General features: G+C 40.3%; 1 protein-coding gene across 1 annotated transcript in view; it reads left to right on the top strand.

Moving 5' to 3' along the window:
* Positions 1 to 27,097, top strand: part of cfap299 (cilia and flagella associated protein 299) — a 67,770-nt gene that overhangs the window by 33,506 nt on the left and 7,167 nt on the right. The window contains exon 4 of the mRNA XM_070965240.1: positions 20,179 to 20,321. Within this exon, the coding sequence (XP_070821341.1) occupies positions 20,179 to 20,321 (143 nt within the window). The remainder of the gene's footprint in view (positions 1 to 20,178; positions 20,322 to 27,097) is intronic.

Here is a 27,097-nt window from a genome sequence, read left to right as displayed (position 1 = left end):
GTTGTGTGCGTGGCTAAACTTGGATAAGAGTCAGACAAGGAGCATGATAGTCAGGTCTTTCAAGATTTATTTTGGTTCCCTCCCACTCTTAAAAACACACTTCAGTTAATTTTGCACAGCCTGCTTGGTATGTGTAAGATTTCCTCCTCTTCCCACCACACACCCTCATTGTTCCCCACATAAGGACACTCAGCATACTTTCAGATTAGCTGAAACTGAGGCTTTGAGATACTGTGGCTTCACTAGCAGGACACGTTTGCCTTGTTCGCTTATTAATGTTACTCAGTGGTTTAACAGTGTTTTAAAGGGACAGGCCACTGACATGCCTTTGGGATATATCAGATGCATTAATTTATGTCTAGGCACACACTGTATTATGTATGGTTTATTACGTATGCTGGATTTTGATTCTGTTGCCATCTAGTTTTTTTGAGGGGGATACATGGCAACAAAAAAGTTTTTAGAAGTTCATCCTTTGAAACAAGCAACTGGCAAATAAAAGAAATGAAGTGCTTTAGAACACTTTACCTCAAAGGACCTCACATCCAAGCAACAGAGGAAGTTGTTTGTCAGTTCCCTCCAAAACTGACAGAAACTCTGTGTGACTATTCAAAAAATGACGCGTCTGTAAAATGCATATATAAAGAGGTAGAGACTGGGGGGAAATAATTCACTTCAGTATCATGAAAAGTTTTTTTTTTAACAATATTTTGATTCCTGAACAAATTTTATATATAAATAGCTGGCTTTTAGTCCATTAGCTCAATGCTAAAATGTAATGGAGATTACCGTTAGCACACTAGCAGAAATTAGCATTGTGACTGCAAAAATATTATCTTAACAAACTCTCTATTTCAATTAACATGCTTAATATTAAAAGCCATGTGTGCTCATACTTGCAGGCATATATGTTCTGCTGAAATTAGCTTTTTGAAATGATTTTCTTATGGCACTGGCTTGATGAACAGCTAAATGTAGCAGTTTACTTAAATGTGTATTTTATTTACATTTTAATACTGTATGCAGTATAGCAGTGATGCCGCTGAAATGGAACAAAGACTGACGTGATGTGCGTTGTCATTGGAAATGTGACTCATGATATACTGTTAAAAAGGCAAACAGAAATTGCAATAAATAATATTGAATTGCAGTACATATTGAATGGGACCCCACGTATTGTGATGGTGTCCAATTGGAGGTCAGCATATTGTTCCAGCCCTGATATGTGAAATAATCACTGTACTGGTGAGAAAAATGGCAGCATTGGTTGATGAAAAATAAAATGACATAAATTTAAGCTAACATAAGAAGGCCCTCTAGTGGCCATGTGCTTATGACTTTCACAAACAAAGGTGAACGTAGGATAACGTTGCTCTAGAACCACAAAACCTCTTGGCCAGGAGGTGGATGGATTGGTCAACAACATGATGTGGAAACCCACTTCTCGCATTCCGTTTCCGATGTTGGTTTCTTTTAACCATGACAGGGTTCCTTCCCTATCCATAACCGAGATGTTCTTCTTTAAACCACGATCATGGTTCCCTAACCATTAACCAAGTGCTTTTGGTCACCCAAACCATGATATGTCTCTAGCCTTAACCATTTTTTTTTCTCGACCTAACCATACCCTAACCTCAAAGATGGCAGTTCAGGAAAAGGTCACAAACATTTTAAAATGGCCATTTGCAATGGTTTTCATCAGAAAATGCTAATGTGGGTTATTTGGAGAGCCATCAAAAACAGAGTATTTAACCATTTAGTTTGGAGGACTTGCTGGCTGCAGTTGAACCATTTGGTCTTTGTTTTGAATCGTCTGTACATCTGCCATGCTGATGTATAATCTGAACATCCTTAAACAATTACAGCACTTGAGAGGACTGTGTATGCAGCTCAGTCAAACTGTATAGAGGTCTAAACTTTGAAGTACAGTATTCCAGCTCTTTATAGGCATATCTCTTATATTACCACATGCAGTTTTCTAAACATAGTTTTCTTTATCCTGAAGCCTATCTGCATCTTCAAAGGCCTAATCATAACCTTCTTCTGCTGTGTTTATTTCTGTCCGCTCAACCTTTAATTACGTAACGGAATATCAATCTTTTGCAGGTCTTTCATTTCTTAGCCTTTGGCCACCTAAATTATTATCTGCATTTAGCCACCAATAAAATCTTACCACATTTTTTAAGAAGGATCGTGGATGTAGATATAATTGAGAGACTGAGCTTTCTCCACCATCCCTCTGACAGAAAGTGGTTTTATCGGAGCATATTAATGTCTGTACCAAGTTTGGTCATACTGTCACCTCATTTGCTTCTTCAAATAGTTTGTCTAAAAAGAAATAAGACTTAATTACATGGCATATCTGCAAATCTCCCTATTTGAAGTTTGCAAATGTCGTTGTGTGACCCAGTCCCTCAAGTGTTGCTGCTCAGTGAATCACCTCATGCATTGCTCTCACAGTCAACTTAATAATGCTCTGCAGGAATCTGCCTTTAACAAACACTTTCAATATTGACTATATTGACTCCACGAACAAAGAAACTGAATTTAGCGCAAACATTTTTCTTAAGCTCTGCCCAGCCTGTGCCCCAGCAGTCATTTGTCCATCTTAAGAACTGATTGTGCTATGTGCACTTTCCCTTTCAAAGCCTTACACCTGTGGCTTTGTCTGCCTGGGAATGTGTCCACAAATATAAGACTCTGATAACGCTGCACCTGTTTAGTAAGTTATTTTAAGCAGGGTAAACAGTAATCACAGAACAACTCATCATTATGCCGTGAGCAGGGCTATTACAGCGGCCATGTGTGTGTTAGTTTCAGTTCATAGGCATATAATTCTTTATACAGCTGTGAAAGCTCTATTTGAAGTTGGACCAGGCAAGGTTTTGTTATATTAATCAGTGTAGTGGTGAAAAGCCGTCTCATGGCTTACAAAACAGACAAAAATTATACTGATCTTTTATAAAGAGGGGCAGAGAGCAAAGTTCAGACACTTTGGTCTCAATCAACCTTGCTCAGTGCATTTTTCTATGAAAATACACCTGTGTAATCATCTTAAATCATAGCTCAGCAGTCCCGTTCCCACTAACTGAGATGCAATAGATTCAGTCTGTTTCCTAAATTTACATCTGATGTTGGATATCTACACTCCAACAGCAAAAGCTATGCATTTCATTTTTGAGGAAAGTAAAAAACATCAGGGAGTGGTCCGCCCAGAGAAGGTAAGACTTTACAGTATAAGATCCTGTATTTTTCTTGTCCCTTTGAAGTGGAGATGATGAGTGAGATGATGATGTCACGTTATTAAGTTAAGAGTTCATCTAAAACCATCAACAGCAGCCCTTTCAGGTGTTGCATGCAGCTTTAATTTCTGTCCTTAATTAATTTATAGTGATGCTTTCATGGAGGTTTTTACTCTAACTATACATCTTCCATGTTTCTGCCATAACAAGCCAAAGGATTAGAGTAGTACATACCCAGTCTGACCCAGCGCCATTAATTCTTGTCCAAGCCCGACCTAGCTCAATTAATTCCACACTAAGACTAACCCAGCCTGATTAATTTTGGTCAGGGCCTGACCCAACCGCATTTATACAAACCCCAACCCAACCCAGTCCAATTAATTCCAAGATGAGCCTAACCCAGCCTGATTCATTTTGACCACAGCCTGGTGATGAACTCTCTAAAACCAGATCCAAAGCCCAAAGCCAAGATTTTAACATCAAAATCTTGGGCCACTGATAGCCACACTCTGACTTTGGTACACTGTTTCCATTCTCGCTGCTTTAGTTAAGTTAGCCCATCTACTATAAAGCATTGAGTAACAAGTGAACCCACTGTTTCTCTCATAGCCAAGGATGGTAACCAAGCATTACTTTTGATTAGAAGTGCAGAGTTTGGGTTCGTCACTACAAAGAACCCCTTTCACATGTAAGTACTCATGTGATACACCATAGATACAAAAATATTAAATGTGGCAGCTTTATTGTCAAATAGTACATTTTTTATTTCAGGCCCAAAATCCAACCTGACTATGCAGAATTCATGCAGTAATGTGCTGCAGACATCTGAAAGGGATGGGTTTAAAGTCAAACTAGCTTGACGCACAGTCAAATGTCATATGAACTTCAGTAAAGAACAGAAGTGCTGACCAATGAACTTGAAAGCATCATTTGTATTATAAAGGCCCTATTCCAGTCCCAAAGCATATCATTTGCACATTTGGTGTTCAGCTGACATTTAAAGCCTGTTACAGTGAATGAAAGGGTTTGGCTTCAATTTAATTTGATGGACATATGGGCCATTGCAGGGATCACGCCTGTGACCTTTTTAGTTACAAGGTGGTTGCTGTAACCATGAGGCCACCCTGCTGCCTTTAGCACGCTGGTGGTTCCTGGCTCGACTCTGTTATATTCTTAAATGTTAACAGACTTAATACAGTGGAACTCCATCATGTCACATGCAGTGAGTGGTAAGAAAAGCTGGCTCTCATTAGCTCCTGGACTGGAATCAATATTGTGTGTGTATGTACTGTATGCGAATGCGTGTGTGCATGTGTATGTGCGCATGTGTGTGTGCGTGTGCTTGTGGTCCATGTGAGATCAACGGGCAGGGACTTCCCCTCTGTTTGGAGCTAATCCCTGGCTGCGCTGCCCAGATTAATGTGCAGTGGGAGCAAGAGCTGACAATTAGAAAAGTGCTTGTTCACTTCAAACCCTCAAAGAGAGGCCTGCTGTGACATACACACACCACAAATGTTAACATTTCAAAAATGGGGATCCTGGAGACATAAAATGTTGAAATGTCTCCAAAGACGTTTTGTAATAATGCATGGCATACTTGCTTTGAACAGGAAGGTAATTGTTTTATGTCTGCAAATTACGTTTTGGTAGACTTGTAAAGATCAGACTAATCTCCAAACATTTTAGGAGGAAATTGTGCCCCACCCAGGGACTTTGAAGTCTGTTTTTTGTCAAACAATTGACAGTTTAGGCTGAAACATGAAAAGTGGGAATAAGGCATAAGTGGAGTTCATGGAGGGAGAATGTGTGTGCTGGAGCAAAGTCGTCCAATTCATCTCAAGTGGATTCATCAACATTTTAAAGTCATACAGTGTTTTGTTAGATCCATGTGGAGATCTAAAACTGCAGTTCACAGGGGCTGTAACCTTTGCACACACTGCTTCTGATTGCTTGGAATTTTGGTGATCTAATAGTTATACATTAAAAAGTAATTTCCAATTAGGCCTAAAAAATCTTGACATTTTTTGCACATAATGTAATTAGTTACTGGATTTTGTTTGATTTTGCAGCACATTTTGGCTTACCGTGTTAATGTACAAATACTGTGAGGTTATAAGGCAGTGCATACAGTATAGTTTGAATGCTCCTTACTGATCGGTCATTGTAGAGATGTCTAACATTTAAAGCAGAAACAAAATGGAAAAAAGAACGAGCCTTTTAAACTATAATTATACTTGTAATTCATTACTTGAATAATTACTTGTGAGGTTCTGAAAACTGAATGAGCAAACAAGTGAGCAAGTGTGTGTGGGATTCTTGTAAGTGAGAGTTTTTGATCATACACAGCTGTCAAGAAGACTTTATGGGGTGCAAACACTTTATTTAAATGTTCACACATTATAACATTAAAAGCAAATACTGGCCAAGCTCAAACCTCAGAGCTGTTGTGTTTGAATCATATTAATCTCATTTAGCATTGTAAGACTTTAAACCTGTAGCAAAAAGTCTGTTCCACGGTGTCCTTTACCATGTTAATACAACTGTATTGAGGTATTTTTTCCCCTTTTCTCCCAGTTTGGAAAGTCCAGCTCTCCTGAACCACTGTCATTGTTGCTGCTGAATCCCTCTCGACCTGGAGAAAGTGTAGATAGTCATGTGTTTCCTGAAAACCATACACTATGAGTTTATTTTATTTTATTTTTGCTTCAGATATCAGATTTTTCCCATAAAGTCGTCACCTCACCCGTGATTCTGAAGTAAAGCATGGTGTTTGGATTGTGGTAAACAGTATCAAGATGAAGCTTTCTAAGCATTTACTATGTGGCTTCCTGTATCAGAGGATGCAAGATGTTGAGGAAATGACTGTGAGATTCAGTCATTTTTACAGCTTTATGTGGTTGGTCATGGACTTTAGTAATGTGGCCTTTTCGACATCCTGCACCAGCAGCATTCAGACAGAAGGCCATGAAGTCTGGCAGAAGTAAACACTGCATTTACATGATAAATCCTTATACCTGTACCATTCCTTGACTATTTCTTTTTTACTTGTTTTACACTTAACAATATGTTGTTTGTTTGTTTTTTATCTTGTTTATATTACCCAAATATCTCTCTAAACCTAAAAATCTTGTGGTTAAGACCAGTTTGAAAGTTTGTCAGTGTGTCACAGGAAAGCTAAACCATAGAGTCATGACTGGGTATGAAAGGAGCATCCTGGAAAGGCTCAGTCGTTCACAAGCAAGGATGGAGCGAGGTTCACCACTTTGTGAACATATGATTATATAAAAGATGTCACTACATGGACTCAGGAACACTTTGTAAAGCTGTTGTTGGTGAACACAATTTGTTTGCATTCTGTTATTATTTATGTTTTACACAGTGGTTGTACTTTTACTCGGTGCATACAGAACAGGGAGGCCGTCCTTTTCCAGCTGAACCTCTACACCACAGTTGTGTCCACTCAGACATGCAGTCAGTAAAAAACGTGGGAAATAAAGACACTAACCCTCTTTCTCTCACTTCATCTGACAAAACTCAACCAAACTTTGTCCAAGACAAAGAAGGAAGAAAAATAATAATGTCTCAGGGGCTTTCTGGTGAGTGTGTTTTCACAGAGGTAATTCAGAGGACAACTCCCTCTCAACATCCTTGTTTTTTTTTTTCTCCACCGCCCTCTGATTTCCACACCTGAACTGAACTGAAGGTTTACACCTGCGTTGGCTTCCAAGCACGTCAAAGTACAGATATTGAATATTTCTCATATAAACCCCTGTTTGACAACCTTTTTTCACACCCCCTCATAATGACGTAAAAAGCTGCAAACTGTAACCTCCTGTACTGACAGGATCAGACAAACTGGCAAACTTGGCAGGGCATCTGCGTGGTTTCAGTGCAACAGATCAAAGAAACATGCATGTTTGTTTTACATTAGTGAGGTCTTTGCTTTTAATTTGTGGAGCTGGAGTGGATTTGAGTTACAGAAGAGTTGCAGGACCGGGAAAGGGATATTGGACAGGTGTAACATCTGTGCCGTTCTCGGAAATGTAATTATGGTGTATTTGAAACTGTCAGTGATTGGATCACTAATGCAATTAAATCCTTAACCCATTACATACTGCATGTGGTGAAATGCTGTTTGACTGGGTTAACAAAGTTTTTACTTTCTCAAACTTTTACATAAACTTTAACTCACAGTTTAAATCTTTCTGCTGGTCTGGTATGATTGTGAAAAATCTTGTTTGAAATAAATTCGTTGGAGGAGTTCTCAATTTTCCGCTTTCCTCTCAGAAACACATCTGTTGTATCATGACAGTTACAAACAATTGATTTTAAATCTTATGAACTCGTGTCGGCACAGTACTCGTTCTGTGAGCCATAGATCCTCAGAGTCCAGTCATCCCTATGGAAGGTGCTGGTTACTCTTTAAATTCCAGTGAGTGTCGCAGTGAGAGATTGTTATTTGTTTACTACTGCTGGATCATCGTCATGTGGTCGCCGTAGCCAACGTCTGTGCCTAAAGTTGCAACTTTGTGAGCTCGTGGGCACTGCTGTATCTGTTGAGCTACAGATGCAGCTGACCAACGTAACATGTCTTTGCCTCCACTCAAAAATCTGTTAAAACATCCGCCTCAAATAACAGGAAGGGAGTGCACTCAAAAATAAAGTTGTTTGTGGCAGCCTTGTTCGTGCCCACTAAAGGGTACTGTGTAATTTTTGCATAGCTGCACTGTGGGTAACTCCGTACGATAATTTGAACCACATTATAATGATTTGTCTCCAAGGTGACAGTGACAAGTTTTTAGACCCACCAGGGTGAATTTGTTTCTGTTTCCAGTCGAACGACTCGCAGGATGTTTGTGATGTACAGTTTAACGTCAGACGTTGCATGTCATCTCTGTGTTAAATCAGTTGTACAGACACAGCCGCTGAAGCGCCATACCAAATGTATACTTTATACTGTGACCTAATTACTGCATAGTAATTCAAACCTCTAAGTATATAGTGTTCCCACTGAAAAAGGGTTAAATTCAGTTTTCTCAGGTCCACATGCATGCTAAAAGAAAATGGAAGCTAATCACAGCTGCACAGATTACTATAAAACAGTTAACACAGCTCCAGGAACTCCTTCAGTCATAATAGCAATAATTATTTAAAAAAATATTATTTTTTTGGAAAAAACATTTTGTTTTAAGGTTAAAATTCCATAATCATAGAATCATACAGTCTTATAAGATTTTACGACAAAATGGTATATTTACATTGATTCTTATATACTATATATAACCAGTAAAATATGAAAATTGGTAGTAATACTGTACCTGTTAATAATACTGAATTGCGACCTGACACATGATTGAACCTCTTCTGCACTTCAATCTAATCCTCAACAAGATTGTTTTGTATATGTCGAGTTTGCTTTTCTACATGTGTTTTTGGGGAAAAGCTACATTCAAGGGCAAACAAATTGCCAATCTAGGAAGTGTACCATCCTTATACAGCACAGAGGTCATAGGAGGCAGGTTAAGTCTAGTAGGATGCTTGTTTAAGGTTTGGGAAAGCTCATGGTTTTGAGATGTTTAAGATGTTTTAAGAGCTTCTTAACCAATGCAAGATACAGTAGATGCAGGACAAATGGATTAAAGACTAGTACAATAGATAAAATCATACTCCAGTGTGATCCTCGGGTCAACCAAGGTTTCAATTCAAAATCCTTAACTGCTCTTTTGATATTCCATTGTACTTAGATATTAAAAAGCTAGACCTGTGTTGCAAATTATTTTTCCAGAGAGCCCAGTAAAGTGATGATTGACAGTCTTAACTTTATTGTGTTCATTTTGTAGCCTATCAGTTTCAATGAAAACAGTCTTGTTCTTCCGCAGTGTTGAATCAGTTGTCACAGATGATATGGTGTCTACCACAGATGGTAACCTTGTTTGCATGCCCTCTTTTCACACAGATGTATGAGAAATAAAATCCTTAACACAGCTACGATTACCTCAAGGCCTCGCTTTTGTTCCCCCAAGAAAACACAGTAGCTTAGATTCTGAGCAGCTCCCCACTGAAAAACAAAGACAAGAAAACCTCAAGACTTTTATGTCTGGCATTCATGAACAAATTCTCAGGCACTCAGATCTTAATAAATGCTTGCTTTACAAAGCACACAAGCTGTTACCAGTTTCACACACCTGCACAAGCAGATCTCTTTGTGTAAGTACTTTGGTGTTTAGTTATGTGTTCATCTTTTGTACCTTGAAAGACACATACTGCTCATTTCAGTCAAGAAAATACATGATATTCTCACAGCTCCGCTTGTCCCATCATACTCCTGGACAAGGAAAGACAAGGTCATTTAGAAAAAATAGCTATAGATTTTTTTTTGAGAGTTAACTGTATATCAAGGGTTCACAGCATTTAGCATTTCTGCTATATAAGGCTTAGTGGATATACACTGTTTATTCAGTTGGATTCTTGGTTTTCTTTGTCTCTAGCTCTAGACTTAACCTGTTTGCCAACAGTGATTAGGGTGGAGTTACAGTAGAGGTACCAATGTCGGTGCAGGACTTTGTCGCCATTGTTGTTAAGTAAAGTTCACCTTTCTCTGGATATGTTTGAGAAGATTTTGTACTTTGTTCTTCAGATGTCATTTCCACCTTCTTTGAAGATTTTTCTGCCAATGACAGCGGCTAATGCTAGGCATTAATTTGGACTTTTCTGGTGTCTTAAAGAGGCCATTAGTCGTTACTCGTTTATGTTTGAGGTGATAATGTGGGATTGTCCCACATAAGGAAGGGATTTCAAACTGACTGGAAGAGGAGGAAGATCGCACAGCAACAAGGTCACGATGCCAAGATGATTCATAGAATCAAAAAAAGGGTTTATTTTTAATGTCTGTTAATATTGGCAATAATGAAGTTAAACTAGCCTTAGGTGTATAAATAGAAACAAGAATAGGACGTTAAAGTGCATTTTTTCTGCACAATTACACCTTCTACAAACAGTTTATATGAGAACTTCTGTTCATGCAGTATTGACAGTCAGAAACTCTGCCTAGTCACACATATGGGCTATAAGATCCAGTAAACTGTGGTGCTGCAGTTCAAGATGATATAAAGTCAGCCTACACTAATGTTATTCTTCATGTCTTATTGTAGGTTTTGGGCCTTCCATCTGGACTGTAAAGACATCAAATCCACAATACCATATAGTCATTGCGTAAGCAAATTGTAGTCCCACATATATTCAGTAAGTAATTCTTTAAGTAAGCAGAGGTTTTGCTCAGTATTTAGGCATCCAGATTTACCCTGAGGTGGCAAGTCGTGGTCTGGACCTTTTTTTTTGTTTGGCTTTTGTTTTGTTTTTTTGTTTTTTTCAATATGCTGGTAGATTCTGCACTATAACACTAATGCTTCATAGAGGCAATACAAAGGCATAGCACATCTATCTGACACATGTTACTTTGAGCACTAGGAAACCTCAGAAGAGTTTCTATATCTTCATCTTTGAATATCATTTTTAACACACAAGTAAATCTTAGTGACATTTCCAGAGAGCTCATACATGAGGACAGCTGCTGCAATGGGCCAGCCCTCAGACTTGCACATTGAAATAAAAGACTTGGTCCCTTAACAGGACAGGAAATGCAACAGAAAGGATTAAAGTGCCCTCAAAGTTAATGACACCATAATCCTGGTTTTTCATCTTTTTTAGACAAGCTTTCGCAAACTCACCAGTGGACAAGCAACTCTGTCGCACTGCTTTCACATATATTTTAGGCTAAACTTGTGTTCTTCTTCCCACTGGTAATTTAAAAGCCAGTGGAATGTGGAAAATGATTGTAGGAGTGGAGGGGAGGGAAAAGATATGCCTTGCTTGGTCACTTTGGTGTCTAAAATCCGTAGCTGAGATGGCGTTTGACTGATTTGTGTTTTGACCACATGTGCCAGACCCGCCTGCTATTCTGAACCCGTAATTCCTCACTGAATTCAGGCATGCGACTAATTTACTGCAGGGGCAGGATTTTTTTTCTCTTCCAGGGAGCAGAAACTTTACCTCTTTTCTGTTACAGGGCTCTGCACCAAGCGCTGTAAGTGATGCCACCTGTCAGGCTGACAGCTTATTCTCCATATGGGGAAGGCCTTTATCAGCTGCAGTTGTGAAGACTAGGGACATGTCTGCCACCTGCCAAGGATTTCAAAGCTTTAACTCTCTTCTTTAACAGGTTGCATACTTAAGAGTAATTCTATTATTTACTGAGCAGTGTGTCTTGGACATTGTAAGTTAGTTGTTGTGGTATTAAAAGCAGGCAGAAAAACAAAGGGAAAAAAAAGTCTTAAAAAAGGACCTTTTTAAAAGATTTGACTCGTTCCCAGAGTGCTGAACTGCACAGCAGATGGTCCACCAATGCAAATCTTGCAAAAGCACCTTGCCAGTTCTGTCGTCATCAGTCTGCACGTATTGCCTTTTCCTGCTGTTTTTCTGTCTTCTAGCTGTGAGTTTTGGGCAATGCTTTACTGTAGTTGACTGAAAAAGTAGAATTACAAATTATGCACGGGACTGTTTGACTTATTTTCAAACTCCTTGTGACAAAAATCAACATTAAAATTGGTTTTGCAAAGATTGAGTTCCTGTTAAGCTACTTGAAGTGTTGGGTTTAGGAAACCAGTCCAGGTCAGGTTTTCATGTTCACATTACTGCTTTATGCAGCAGGAGGAAGTTGCCTTGGCACCTACTACAGAAGGAGCATAGTGTGACTATGTTACTCTTTCCCAGTGAGCTCTAGAGTATAATAGGCACATCCAACATCTCTTCCAAAGACAACCAGAACTTCCAGATCAGAAACTATAGTGTTTTCATGCAGCCATGTCTACCCTGCAGTATGTTGGCCTATTGCTGCAATGCATCGTTTGTGAGGACAATGAAAATTCTCCAAAAAAACACAATTCACACTCCAGCCGACGTGAGCCGATGCAGTCGGAGAAAAACAGCAAAGCTGCATCGTGGGCCAAACTAAGGAGGTTTTAATAGAATTTCTAAAACACCAATTGCGAAAAGCAGGATAGCATTTTCTGATTCCAAGTGCCCTGTAATTTGAAGTGTGTGGGTTCAAGCCACTTATTTTGTGGTGATGGCTTTACTGGTGAGTTCTCCAAAAAGACAGAGGCCAACGTAGCCGAGGGTTGAGCTAGCTTTCTTGCCTTCCTTACTGATTGACCGAGCCGCTTCCCCTTTGGTATCTAGCCACAGTTGTTCTGCCCTCATGGCTAACCTCACTGGGCGTAGCTGTCCACCATTGGGTGTTTAGAAAGCCCAATAGGAGGACACCTGCTTCTGGATTTATTTATTCTGTCTCTTGCACAAACACCCATTCAGTCTGTTTATGGATGCAGATGGAGAGCAGTTGGGGTAAACAGATGCACAAATCTGCCTTTTTGCTAAACTGACATCTAAACAAGGACTAAACATCCCCAGTATCCTTAACTGTGCATCACCCAAAAATTTACATATACACTGTATGCTGCATTATTACCTAATCTGGGCTTTATGCCACATATCCTCCAAGCACTGGCATTTTGTCCTTTACATGCTTCTTCCCTGAATTTCTCAAATTGGGGAAATACATGCACACACACACACACACACACACACACACACACACACACACACACACACACACACACACACACACACACACACACACACACACACACACACACAATTTGACATTAAATTAACTTACTGTTATAGTAGATCAACAACCTAAAATAGAATGAACAGGTGAGCTACAAAGGAAAAGTAACAGAAGAAGAAACTCTTCTATGCAATAATGCATTGCGAGAGAGAAAAGGGCTTTTTTGCACCGTTTTGTGTGGCCTGGCCAGCCTTTGTGCAGGCCTTTAAGAGAATACAGATATAACATTAAACCACAGTGGAGGGCAAGAAGTCCTTTTGAACAGTTAACTTGTGCATTTTTGTATCCGGTGCCAAGACATCTGTCTAGTGACACACCCTGTAATTATAAACGAAAGGAAAAGAAATGTCTTTTGATTATTTCCATCCTTATTGCATGCACACACAATGAGGCCTGTTATGACAACTACAACCAAAAGCTTTAGAAATTATTTTCTTTGACGTGATGTTGAGGTATCTCAGTAACATGATGGCACGGGGACAGAAATGACAAGCTTTAAATACTGTGTTTGCATTGTAAACAAGGCATAGTGACCACTGAATCTGTGGGGCAAAGCTGAAACGTGTTCACCTCTCCAGGATGGAAACAATCAAAGTCCCTGCTCTTTATTTATTTTTGCAGATATAGACTTGTTTTAAAATTAAACTTGGGATTTAGGCTTTTTAGTGGATGGAAAAGCAGCAGCATTTGCCAGGAGAGAGTGTGGGGAAGCCTGGGAAGGGTGGCTGCAGTCTATCAGCAGCCCATGTGGAGGTTTGTGATGAAAGGGTGCGTTAAAGGGTACTCAAACAGATTATGGTGACTCACAGCACTGTACAAACAACTTACAACCCTGCTCTTGTATGTAAAAGGCACACTCCAACACTTTTTACAATGAGTGAGTGCTTATAGTAGGTGTGTTTGTGTGTGCTGTCTGTGTAGCCCAATACTTGATGTCTCTGATATGAACTAAATTCAGCTGCTGTTTCTCAGAATTACTGCATTGTGAGCCTTTTAAACATTTTGTACATTGATCAGCAGTGTTCAACTTTAATGTAGTGCTGGTTGTAATTAAAGACTGATATACTGACCTTGAAAATCCAGTATCACTCAGGCTGGCTACATGTACAAAGGTGTAAGTGGCGAATATTTTTAAAATCCTCTAGGAAAGATATTAAATTATGTGTCACAATATAAATAGATTGCATATTGCGATGGTGTACAGTTCAATTTAAAACCTGTTTATAGATGAAATAACCAGGTGAGAAAATGGCAAATCTGAAGGAATGAAAAACCTTACAAATCAAGGTACTATAACAGCTTAATGCAACAATTTAAAGCGATTATCAGACAGACCATGAGATTAGCCATATATTCATCCATCCATCCATTGTCTATGCCCAACTATCCCTTTCGGGGTTGCGCAGGGGCTGGAGCCTATCCCAGCCTATCCCAGCCTATCCCAGCCTATCCCATTGGGCAAGAGGTACACCCTGAATCGGTCGCCAGCCAATCGCAGGGCAACATATAGACACACAATCATTCATGCTCACACTCACACCTGAGGACAATTTAGAGTCACCAATTAACCTAATGAGCATGTTTTTGGTCTGTGGGAGGAAGCCGGAGTGCCCGGAGAGAACCCATGCATGCACGGGAAGAACATGCAAACTTCACACAGAAAGGCCCGATCCGGGGCTCGAACGGCGACCTTCTTGCTGTGAGGGACACGCACTATCTGCTGCCCCACCGTGCTACCGCCATATATTCAGTCCCACCATATTTAAAAGAAAAATTCAATATTTTGGGAAACAGTCTTATTGATTCCCTTTCTGGAGTGATCTGAGGAGATCGATACCACTCTCTAGAGAGAGAAGGTGGTTAACTTAGCCTGAAGACTGAAAGCATGAGGACACAATGACTGAGGGTTTGTCAAAAAATACACAGCTCGAAAGGTCACTAATTATCACAGGTCTGTACAAAAGCAGAAATTCTAAAATGTCAGTTTATAGGTAACGTTGAACTGCTTCACAGACTTCCCATTCAAGATGAAATGCTGCAGACACAGTGGCGCATTAGTCCATATTCCAGCCTGATATTACCCTCAGAGGCCCATTTTTCAACGTGAACTTCTGTTTTTCCATCTCAGCTTTGTGTTTGTGATTTCCACTCTTTTTGGTGGCTTGATGGCACAATCATCACTCTGTACTGTCTCATTGTGGTGGATTGTGGACAACCTGTTCTTAAACCCTGGAGTCTAGACGTGCATTACTTACATTACTCATCATTTTATTGGTGTATTAACCTCAACACTGATCAACAGTTTGCTGTGATTAAAGTGAAAGAGCAGTAGCAGTAAAATATGTGTTCTCGGAAAAATGGGAAAACAAGGGGCTGAATTATGATTGTTAAGAACATGATAAGTTGTCAGTGTTACATTCACATTGAAGTGAGAGCAGTGAGTGCCAGCTATAATGTGCTGCTGCTACAACCTGGTTCGCTGCATACAAACTCTTCAGTAATTCAGCTCTGGCTCTGGATCATATATCCCACAGGATGTGTAATTCGGGTAGATCCCCACGGATGCAACACACCTCAGCACATATGGTTTCTACCGTTGCATCTATTACACAAGCAGGCTGTGTGAAGTCACTTCCAACTCAAATAAGTAATGATCCTCGTCCTACTCCTGAACCCCGCCCCAGACTCTTTGGACAACACACATACACACACCGAGCATGTGTCAAAGCCAAACATGTTGTCAAAGGAAAATCTGAGATTATTAGGAAATCTGACATTAAAAACAGAGTTTAAGAATAACCTACAGAAATATTTGTAGTCTGAAGAACAAAAAAATGTAATATTTTAGATATTCTTATAGAAAGGAACTTTCTATAGATAAATAGATTCTATAGAGATTGTATTTATGTACACAAGAAATGGAGTGATTAAACATAATCCTGTTTCACTCCCAAAGATGATCCATCCTGATTCATTTGCAGTCAGTGGATGCATTTTTCTTTCTTATTACTTTTCTTTTTATCACATTTCTAATAGATATATACTTATGCACTGCTATCTATCATACTTGACAGGTTTTGAATAATTGTGTTGTTTTGTCTCAATGTGTGTCATTAGTCCTGTTCAGTCTTATGGATGTCAGATGTTCAGTGTCATCTGTTTTTTTTTTTCTCTTATTGAAGCATCATGATGTTGATCCCAGGAGGAGCACTGTAACAACAGCAGTAGTTGTTACAGTAGCCAATGGGGATCTGAATGAATGAACACAAACACACACATACACGCACACCACACTTCTCAAGGGATATCCAGAAAGGGGACAAGGGGGTAAAGCTGGCCAGAAAAAGGGCTCCCACCTAGAAACATTCCTGTAGTACAGGCCATGTTTTCCTTACCCCAACAAATTTACACAGTTGTTAGTGATGGCCCGGGATTCCTCCTGAAGCGCAGCCCACCAATAATAAACAGTGTGGCAGCTGACACCGCAAGACACCTGCACAGCTCCCTGACACTGCAGGATTGTTCCCAGGGACTGGGGGGGTTGGTGTGTGTGTCGGGGAGAGGAGGGGGTAGTTAAACTAAACTAAAAGCAGTCAGTGTTGTGCACAGGTTAGTCTCACTGACCTGGTGACAAACCTAACAACACACTTCTAAGTGAGTCAAACCAGCTTTGTTTAATTGAATTTATTTTGTAATCAGCTCAAGACAGAAGGCCTTTTCACTTCACTTTCTTCCTCTGTAATTTATGATGGAGGGACTTATTCATTGATTTTATATGTGAGGGGCCATATGCAGTGTGTGTGTTTGTGTAATATGTGATACCAGAAGTCTCTGCAGCCCCTTTGCAGGTAACAGTAGTTAAAAAGAGATTTACACCATATTAACAAGGAGCAGATGTTAAATTTAAAAGGATAAGGTTAGCTCACTACAGCCATCTTAACGCAATTTGCCAACTTTGAAAGTTTCGTACAGTCATGCTCTGGTGTGTCATACACACCACACACACAAACAAACTCTGGCGGTGACACACATTCAGACATACACTGCCACAGGATGTCAGGTGGTCCAGCCATTGTGTCCCCACCTGTAGGACATTGTCAAAGCACAAAGGAGGGGCACAGTATGTGTCAGCCTGCTGTCAGCTTCTGTTTGACTTGAATTTGTAAATCCCTCTCTCTCAGCCGTGGGGCTTTGAAAGATTAGCCAAAGGTCTGTGGAGTAATTCACATCTGTGTGGGTTTTACTTATTGTCAAGAGGCACAGGATCCCTCCACAGTTTTCACAGACCACAATAATTACAATTGTCAACACTGTTCAAGTTTCACAGTTTGTTTCGGAGCACATAAACATGTTCATAGTGGATTTTCTGAGGGTGGGGTACCCACGAGGATTTGAGATGCTTTGTTGTGTTTATTAGCTGCACAGATCATGGATTTAAAAGAAACTCCTGGTCTACTGTTCTTCATGGTTTACGTAACCTTCATCTTAAGGTCACTGGTGTTTTCCTTCCATCCAGCTGAAATTTCAACTCTGAACACTTTCAAAAAAAGAGAAGCAAACTGAATATTGAGTATCACAAAGAGCCAGAATGTCTACCTGGGACCTGTGCAGTGCTCAGCTTCTCAGGCACTAACCAGACTGCTGTTTGCCATAAAGCGAGGAGGCCTCTCACTCGCTGCCCTGTGAGGTCACAGCACCTGTTCTTGGTAATTGCTGGCAGGTGACGTAAAGCCTCCACTTGTTTTCCATGGTGTAAGGTGGAGGTCCCCCAGCTCCCTCCAACACTGAGGCTGGAAAGCCACATTGGTTGTTTGCAGCAAATAAGCGAGTCTGACTCGAATGATCTGTCCCCCAGTTCCCTGAGAGTGAGGTGAACTTTGGCTTACCTGTTGGAGGTGAATTAGTAAAATAAAATGTGATCATGTACTTTTGGACAAGTCTTTTAAAATACGTTTTGCCCTGATTTAATGCTTTTCTGTGCTCTATGTAAAGCCACTGTTTGATCATATCACAATTTGAGATGATGCTAAAATCTGAAAACAGCCAAGGACCAAAGATTGTATCAAAGTGAGATGTTGTATGTTTCACTGTTGTGAACAGGTACTGGTTCATTTAGCAAACCGACCTCAGTGATTGATGACGAATTTAACTGATATTTTTATCACTTCTACCCAAATGTTACTCGCCTCCTTTGCCTTTGCTGGGTTCACCTGATGATGTCTTTTCAAGGCTGGCTGCAGGAGGACAGAAGCCAGTAGATAGGGTATCTGGCCCAGGCCTCCAGCCAGCTGTGAACCTGATAGCATCTGTTTTAAACGTTTCAGAGGCAGAGAAAGGAGCCCTCTTTTCTTCTGAGCTCTGGAGTGCTAGTTATCTCACGCCTTTTTAGTAAAGGGATCCACAGATGGCCCGTGTCCTGACAGTTATACAAATGTGATATCACTGGCTGAGGTATTCCGCTTGGATCCACTTACTGTGTTACTGTAGGCCGGCAAGTGGGACTCATTCATGCTCAGAGTAAACACGACACAAAAAGAGACCTTCTTTTCTCAAGATGAGGCAGAAAAGAAAGAAAGAAGAGCTTTTTATCTTTGGCAGACAAAACAACCTCTTCACACCTGAGTGTGTCCTCTGTTTGGAGGTCTTCCCATCCATTGTCATCATGTGTTATCTGAACCATCAAATCAACATGAAAAGATTTCATGTTCCGCTGTCACCTGAGGGAATTTGGACAACTTGCCTTTCATTTCCTCCGTCTGAATCCGGTGACAAAACCATTTATCATCTTTTTTTCTTTTGTTTTTTCCAGGTTATGTCTGGTTTGAGCTCACTTCAAAGACTTGGAAACTGCCTTTAGATGTATGTGTATTTATGTGCTTTGTGATGGCTTGTGTTGGAGAATCCGAGCCTTTTTTGCTCTAATCAGAAATCAGTGTTTGGGTTATAGATTTGGCTATCTATATGTCACCCTCACATCCAGGAGGCCTTTTTCTTTTTTTTATTTTACTGCATTCTTTTCTTCAACAGCAATGGTAGAAAGAGAGAATTGACAGGAAATGAGGGAGAGAGATGTAACAAAGGTCTGTGGCCTGTTTCAGATGGGATGCTGCAGTTGATGGCTGGAATCTTTAACCCCAAAGCTGATGTTTGTCTGTTGTGTTCATATTATGAGCCTTTTTTGCCAGTGAAATTATATTGAATAGTAACATTTTTTGCAGCATTCAGCAAGAGTAGATTATCCTGGCTCTTGGGTCCAAGTGTCAATCATCTCATATCTTGCTCTCAGGTCTGTTCATATGGTACATCATAGTCATTTCAGCATAAAAAAACTACTTTTTAAGTGTTTTTTGTGCTGCCCGTTAAGTGGTTGAGCGTCATGCTGCTGCCAGTTATGGTGTTCTGCCTCTGTTTGGGTCTGTTCAGGTTGACTACATCTTAGATTGAGTCTAACTATCCTGGGTTTTACTTTAGACCAGGCTGACTGTCTGCTGCCCCCTTTTGGAGTAGATTTCTTTAAAAAAACAATAAAAAAAACAAAAAAAACAAAACATTAATCTCCAATTTGAGATCTGGTCCTGATCTCAACAACAAAGCAGCAGTGTTCCATTTTCAGTGTTTTTCATGTGATTGTTAAATCTTTCCGACTCACCGCTGTCAGCTCAGAAGGCTTCTCTCTCTCACCGAACTAAGACAAGCTTAATTGCCAAGTTAAAAACTTAAAAATGAGATGCAACCTAATTCTATTCTAAATATTTTGAATATGGAAGGTTGTTAGCTTTTCTCACATTTTTTGAGAGCCCTCTTTGGTCTTCACCTGATTTTTCCCCCTTAACTATTCACACAACTTACAGCATTAAGTTTAAGCTCAGTCAACTTTTCATGTCATTTCAAGCTACATTCTTGCCTGAACTGTAGGTGTGTTGGAACGGAACTGAGACTCTCGTTACTGTAAGTCGAAGGATTCAGCTCGAGTCCCACGCATTTATCTGAGCAGGATATTCTGTAGACGGCCCAGCTCGGTGAGCTCGGCCCATCACAAGACAACATTAGTTGGAGTTTCTGATTTGGACCTGATTCAAAGTATAACATGAGCCTTTGTCTTTCAAAGTGGGAGGATTTGTAACAGATCCCCTGTATCAGTCCTCTTTTAACAAGTGACATTGGCCTTTGTGGCTTTTACTCGGGAGAGGTTTGATGGCCATGATTATTTACACAGAGGGTTTACTTCTTTTTCTCTCTTTTTTACAGTCAGTCATTTTCATAAGGGATCATAATACTCTTGGACAGGAAGTATCTGGCTATATAGACTACGCCCACAGACTCAAGATGCAAGATTTTGAACCATATTTCAGCGGAAAGAAGAGGCTCATGCCAGGACGCTCGGATTTATGGTAAGTCTCCTTCCATTGTAGCATGTCCACGTTAGTTGGCGAGGCCTTGACTCGAGTGGGATTTGACAAGGTTTGAAGGGTAAGGAAATCTTATTATCCAGGATTAAAGACTCAGGTTGACGTGAGAGACCAATATAGGCTTGGAAGGAGCAGTGCAAAGGGCCAGTATAGTTAGTATGTACAGCACCAGCCCTTGTGGCCTCACCATAGATGTGGAATAAGCATACACTTCTAAAGAAAAGCTGAGTAGAGCTGCCAAAGTGCTGAACCTGTCTGAACAAGTCAGACATGATTAGAATCAGGATTAAAGTGGGTTTAAACCATGAGATTGTGATCTTCTTTCAGTGTGCAGTAAATTTGTCATCACAGATAAATGTAATAGATTTTATGACCATGGGAGGCCTCAAAATTACAGAGATTACCGAAAATACACTGAGAGATAAATAGATCAACAAACTGATGAGCTTTTCTCTCTTCCTCTTGCTGATTTGAAGTGGGATTCTTTTGAAAATCAATTGTGTTTCATATCCTTTTGAATTTAATATCTTTGATTTTTTTCATTGTTGGTTGAACAAATGAAGCACTTTTAAAGCACCTGGGGCTCTGAGCAATTCAGATTAGACCATAATGAAAATAATTGTTAGTTGTAGCACTAGTCAGGTGTCTCCATGTGCCTCTATGCAGAGTTCGTGTGACAGTTGTTGGGTGGTTTGCTTGAAAGACCGCAGTGTTAACCAGTTCTGATGTAGCTATTCATACCTAATGTTGAGGGAAATGTGCCAAGGGAAATATGTGAGTGTTTAGTTTCAAAATGCTCCATATGTTCAGCTGCTAGTTGCTAACTTTGGCTTCCATTTGATGCTGGGCAGGTAGTGTACAGTGCTGCAAACAAGGTTGATAAGGGATGCTTGTGCACCAGAACAATAAAGCTGTGGGCAGTAAAACAAACAAAAAAATAGCCCCTACATTTACAATCTCAAAATCCTTCTAGTTGCTAAAAAGAAAGTGATACTACCGGTTAGAAAACCAAGTCTTCAGGTTCTTTAGATCTTGTATATTTAGCAGAGATGTATCACGTACTACACATGTTGAACAACTGCATTCATCAGTGCCAGTTACACAGTTCCAGGCCAAGCCAAAAGTGAACTGCTGACCTCACAGATGGAAGCTAAAGTCTAGTTGGTATCCCTGAGTGGGGCAGGTAACATCTTTATAATTTGTTGTCTATCAGGAGAGCTGTGTACATAGAGAGCTGTCAGCAAATTACCGGAGCCAAAACCATTCCCACATTCCACATGCTCGTGCATAGTAACATATAACCAACATTTCAGATACGTGTGAGAAATTTCTTGAGGACAAACTCAACTGGACAAGAGGGGAATGAGAGCGTATTACATGGTTATTCTCAGAGTTCAGCCAAATGACATGCACCCACTATAACCTCACTGACACTGGGCAGAACATGGTCTCTAATGTCCTAACGTGGACAGATTCTAAAGGTGATTTTTGCTTTTGACAATGAACTGGATCTTATTTTCTCAGTTTCAACGACCACTCCTGTTGCTTTCAGTATCCAGCTCCAATCAGGGCCAAATCAGGAGTCACACTTTACTATAGAGGCCGTTAGGGTGAACATTACGATCACAGAGGTTGTAAACAAATCCCCAGTTTGACCATATTGTCTAAGTATTTGGACGTGAGAGTGATACAGAGCATACCTGATGTGACCATTATCATTTTTCATGGCATTGTAAAACTACTTGCCAGTGCAACTACAGTAAGAGCGGATAGGTCAAGAAGTACAGTAGCTCACAAGAAGCTCTGAAAACCATATGGGTTTTTCAGAGCAGAGTCTGACCTTTGTTTTCACCTCTAAATAAGTGGTTTAGATAACATTGTTAACTGCCAGTTTATGTACAGACTGTCGGGCCAAAACTAGAAAAGTAAGACTGAAGTTGCAAAACCAATAAAAACTATATTTTCCTTGATTTGACAGAAAAAACGTCCAGATTTTCAGAGCATTAAAGTTGTTTTTATGAGCAACTTTGCCCCAAACTTAGCTATAGCTTGTTAGCTGCATACATGCCTATCAACCAGTGTGTCTGGAGTGTGTTTATAATCAGTTCAGACTCTGACTGATCTGAGAACTCGCCAAAAATTCCAGCTCTTTGTTATTTCCCTTCAGCCTCTCTGCCTTTTCCTCTTAACTCTGTACGTTCATTAATTGGGTTCATAAAGCCATGACATTTGCACAACTGTTTTTGCTCAAGTTGAAAGATTTTTAATACATGTGAATGCATATTTGCCTTAATTCACGCCATCCCAGGCGAGTTCCTGACTGTTCACATCTGCTCACAGCTTCACTTCGACTTCATATACAATCATAGAGCATGGAAAGTTTGCTTTGCGTTCTGTCTAAAGAATGTCACTAATTATATTCAAAATTTGAAGTATCACAGTATTAAAGGCCCAGCCAAGCATACCTCCATTATTAGTGCTCTTAAATAATGACACACATGCAGTGTCCTGTCATTCAACAGTATTGGCATTGACACAAGATGTGTGTTGCATAGCTGCCTTAAAAACATTTCACTAATTATCACAAACCTTTTGAGAATGTCATTGTTCTTAAGTTCATAAGCACAAAATGCGAGTCAGTCATCAAGCATCACAGAGATCCTCAGCTTTGTGAGCGAAATATCCATATTAATATTAAAAGCGTGGTATATTTTGGTTTGTAGAAAAGTGCCTTTGCAACAGCAGCAAAAGTACAACAAGAATGACAGTCTGTGTTTTATTCTTGGCAGTGGTTTTCCCTTTCTTTGAAACCAAAGTGTCAGACATGCGAAGCTTTGTTGTTTTATTTATCCATTTCTCACCATGTGTTCTGACACACAATCCCGCTCGTGGCCTTGAACTGGGCCTTCTCTCTGGCGAGTGGAAGCCCTAACAAGCTGTAGGTGTGAGTCATTGGGCGAGCATGCCTGGAGGTACAGCCTACTCCCTAATGATGCTTTTATGAGGCTTCCCCCCTACACGGGTCTCCCTGCCCTCCCTCCATGTGACATCTGACTTCATACTCGTTCTCTTTTTTCACCCACTAAAACTCTACATCATCAGATTTACACATCTCTCTGTCTTTATTTTCAACTTTTCTAACCTTGTGTTACAAGCTTTGCTACCTCTCCCTTTCTCTCCCCTCCTATGTCATCCTCCACCACCCCCCCACCCCCCCTTTTTTTTCATCTCTGTCGGGAACAATAACACCCAGTGTGGTTGCCGCTAAGAGGGAGCAGATGCTGGAGCTGCTGCCCACTCAGTGCACTAAACCTCCCACCGCAGGACTCTGAATCCTGTCCCTCCTCCTCCTCCACAGCCACAAAGAACACAGAGCAGCGACACCAGCGCCAGCTCTGGCCTCCACCTCCCACCTCCAGCAACGAAGGGTGGATAGGTTCACGTACGCACAGTCTGCAATGTCTCGAGGAAAAAAAAAAAAGAGCAGTAGCAGAGTGTCTCCCTGGAGCAAAGTATAAGAATTTGAAAGACAAGAAGAGAAATTAGTTAGATGTGATCATTATTTTGCGGTTTTGTGTAATCGGTGTGATAGCCCTTTACAACATTTACAACCAAATGCATCAAACTTTTCTCCTTTCACATTAACTTTTAAATTTATTCATAATGAAATGTTGCAACATTTGTACATGCAGGCGATTTTACAACTTTTTGAACACTTCTTCTCTCTGTTATTTCTTATCTCAACCATCATTTCCAACTTGAAATATGTGCAATTACGGAAGCAAGACCAAATCATAATACAGTTTGTTTCAATTTTCCGTCAGCTGGGAAAACAGGAACCACAGCTTGCAGCCAGGACACTGTTAGCTTTGACTTTTGTCATTAATGGACCTCTGTGTTCACTCATCTGACATATTAGACAACTAAAAACATGGCTCATAGAGATCTTAATCAGGTTGAATTTTGCTCATACATTTTGAAGTACATATTACTTTTTTTTTTTTTTTTTCTTTTACAGTACATTCTCAGTCACCTCCAGGACGTTGCTGTTTGCACTGACTCTATAGGAACAGCAAGGAGCAGAAATCAGTTGAATGCTGGACTTGATTTATTTTAGCAGGCACACTGGGTGGGTGGGTCATATAAACATCATTTGTAAAGGCATATGTTGTAAGCCTCTGACCTCCTGGAAAACCTGGTTAAAGTAAATCAAGCACAGCATTTTCCTTGTTGCATCTGTAGGAAGTTTACATCTAAGAAGCACTTAACACCACAAAACCACATAACAATAGAAGTAGTATTGGCAGTTATATTAATAAAACCACACTTTTCTTGGCAAACTTTGTAAATAGTGAAATTAAGTGATGATAACTGATAAGAACTTGCAAAAAAGTCCAAGCATATGAATGACTGTGTGTTTTATTAGACTATATAACTGCCTCTGAGAGACAATAACTTTCAGAAACACATGTGAAACTAGTCTGTTTTAGTTCCTGTAACTTCAGGGCAAAGTGTGTGTGCCTTAGAAATTTATAGAAAATTTAACCAAAATCTGCCACTGATGCTGCACATGTGGCATTAAAAGAAAAACGTTTAAAATATACAGTGTCACGCATTGAAAGGCTAAATCTTCATTTCATTTTGTCTCCATTTCTTTTCACTGTGAGCTTCCAACACACACACACACACACACACACACACACACACACACACACACACACACACACACACACACACACACACATAAATAGACACACACTAAAGTCCCTCATCTAATTATCCCACAGATCTGCAGCTCCATGCGCACGGCTTCCTGCCACTCCAGATGTGCCTACAGCATCTCTGATGTCTATTTAATGTTCCCCAGCAAAGTGACCATCTGTTTATGCACTCTGGCTGTTCCCCTCCTTCCTCTCTCTATCTCTCTCCCTCTTCAGTCCCTGTGTTTAGTAAAGACTTTTAAGAGGCTGGGCAACATCTGACATATATCGTCCTAACTGATTCTTTTCCTCCTTAAATTGTTACAGTGTGTTAAGGCACTGTTCCTCGTAGACTTTTTTTCAATATCCTCTTGACTACATAATACGAATACATTCATCTGAAGTAGCAGTGCTGTACCTTAATTATTGAATGAATCTTTCTAATAAACTTATTGAAACGTCGCATCATATAAAAAGTTCCTGCACGCTCGCTCTGCCCTGCGTGCATTTGGCGACAGGCTGAAAGATTGAACCTGAAGGATCTGCTCGGTCGAAACACAGCGCATGCCTCCTCTGAGGCCAAAACCATATTGCCTCCGCGCTCAGCCTCTGCAATGCACCTGTGTGTCTGGCTTCATTTTCTGCTGTAAAAATATTTGCACTGCTGTCCTATTTTATTAACTTTTAATACAAAAGAGAAACTGTTCCAGCTCCGAAGGTGATTTGGCGGCCCGGCTTGAAGCATTGTGTTGGAGCTTTAATGGGGGGGGGGTATTCTACCACAGCAGAGTTTGCCAACTCGATAAATATTTGCTGGTAAGCCGGAACATTCCATGTCACGTGTGTTGATCTTCACACATGGTGCACATATACTTCATTGGCTGGATCCTCAGGGTTAAAACCAATCGCACTGTTTGTTCTCGGTGCTGATAGTGTTTGGACTGATAGATTAACTCAGTGTTCCACCAGCAGCGTGATCATCAGAGACCTCCTGCCAAGTTTGATGGGCCGTTCTGTCCATGTAAAATGGCACAAACTCTTAACAGGGACCATAAATCTTTTTCGTCAAGGTGTTATCAGACCAGACTGATGAGCTGTCATTAGTGAGCATTCTTTGAATATGAGTGAAGGTATTGGGCCGGTCGCCTGTATTCATCAATGCCCTTTTTACAAACAGAGGGTGACCCCTAACCTCCCTCAGTTAAGGCGCTATTAGCCTCTTGAGCTCCAGTCAAATGGAATATGGGATAACACCCAGTTGTGTCACTGCCTTATGTAATGGATCTGGCCTATGCCGTGCGTATGTGTGCGTGTTTGTGTGTGTGGGTCTGATGGAAAACCTGATGGCAAACTGAAACATCTTAAAAGATTGTGCAAAATGGTATTACACTGATATGAGCGTAAGGTGTAATGCACTCAAAATAACAATATATATAACAATAAACAATATGCAATATAACTGTAATGTACTGTGAATGTCTAAAATGTGAGTAGTTGTTTGTACCCATTAGCACTGAAGTGTGCAATTTTAACAACTCGTAACAGCAAATATGCTTCACTTCTATATTAATATTCAGAACAAACATTAATAAAGTCCCAGATGAAACTAAAATAATGAGAAAGTCGATTAAAGCTGTGTGTATGTGGATGGTTAAATACGGATCTGTTAATGGGCTTGTCAACTGGTCATGGCCCATCTGTGATTTGTTGTTAAATCAGATACATGACACCCCAGAAGGCTGAACAGTAAATTCAACCCTCTCAACACTGAAGAGGCCTATTGTGATTTACATGGGGAAGATAAACTTCAGAAACAGTTACTGGACTTCTGGTGTTCTTCAGCCACTACAGAAAAACTGCTGAACGAATACACATGCTAGGTATTTGCTCTTTTATGATATATATCATCCATCCAGCGCAGAGTCCAGCTCCTCTGAGCCCTATAATGAGACTGTTGACATTACCCTGGAAAATGACCGCCTGGAGATAACAATGCAGCTAAGCACGGTAACTATGGAAAGTGAAAGGACACAGTGCACGTGTCAAACAGCCATGGTA

This window comes from Chaetodon trifascialis, chromosome 6, assembly GCF_039877785.1.
Source record: "Chaetodon trifascialis isolate fChaTrf1 chromosome 6, fChaTrf1.hap1, whole genome shotgun sequence".
NCBI classification, from domain to species: Eukaryota; Metazoa; Chordata; class Actinopteri; order Chaetodontiformes; family Chaetodontidae; genus Chaetodon; species Chaetodon trifascialis.
The sequence above is the reverse complement of the archived record's forward strand: the minus strand, read 5'-3'. Positions and strand labels throughout refer to the sequence as shown.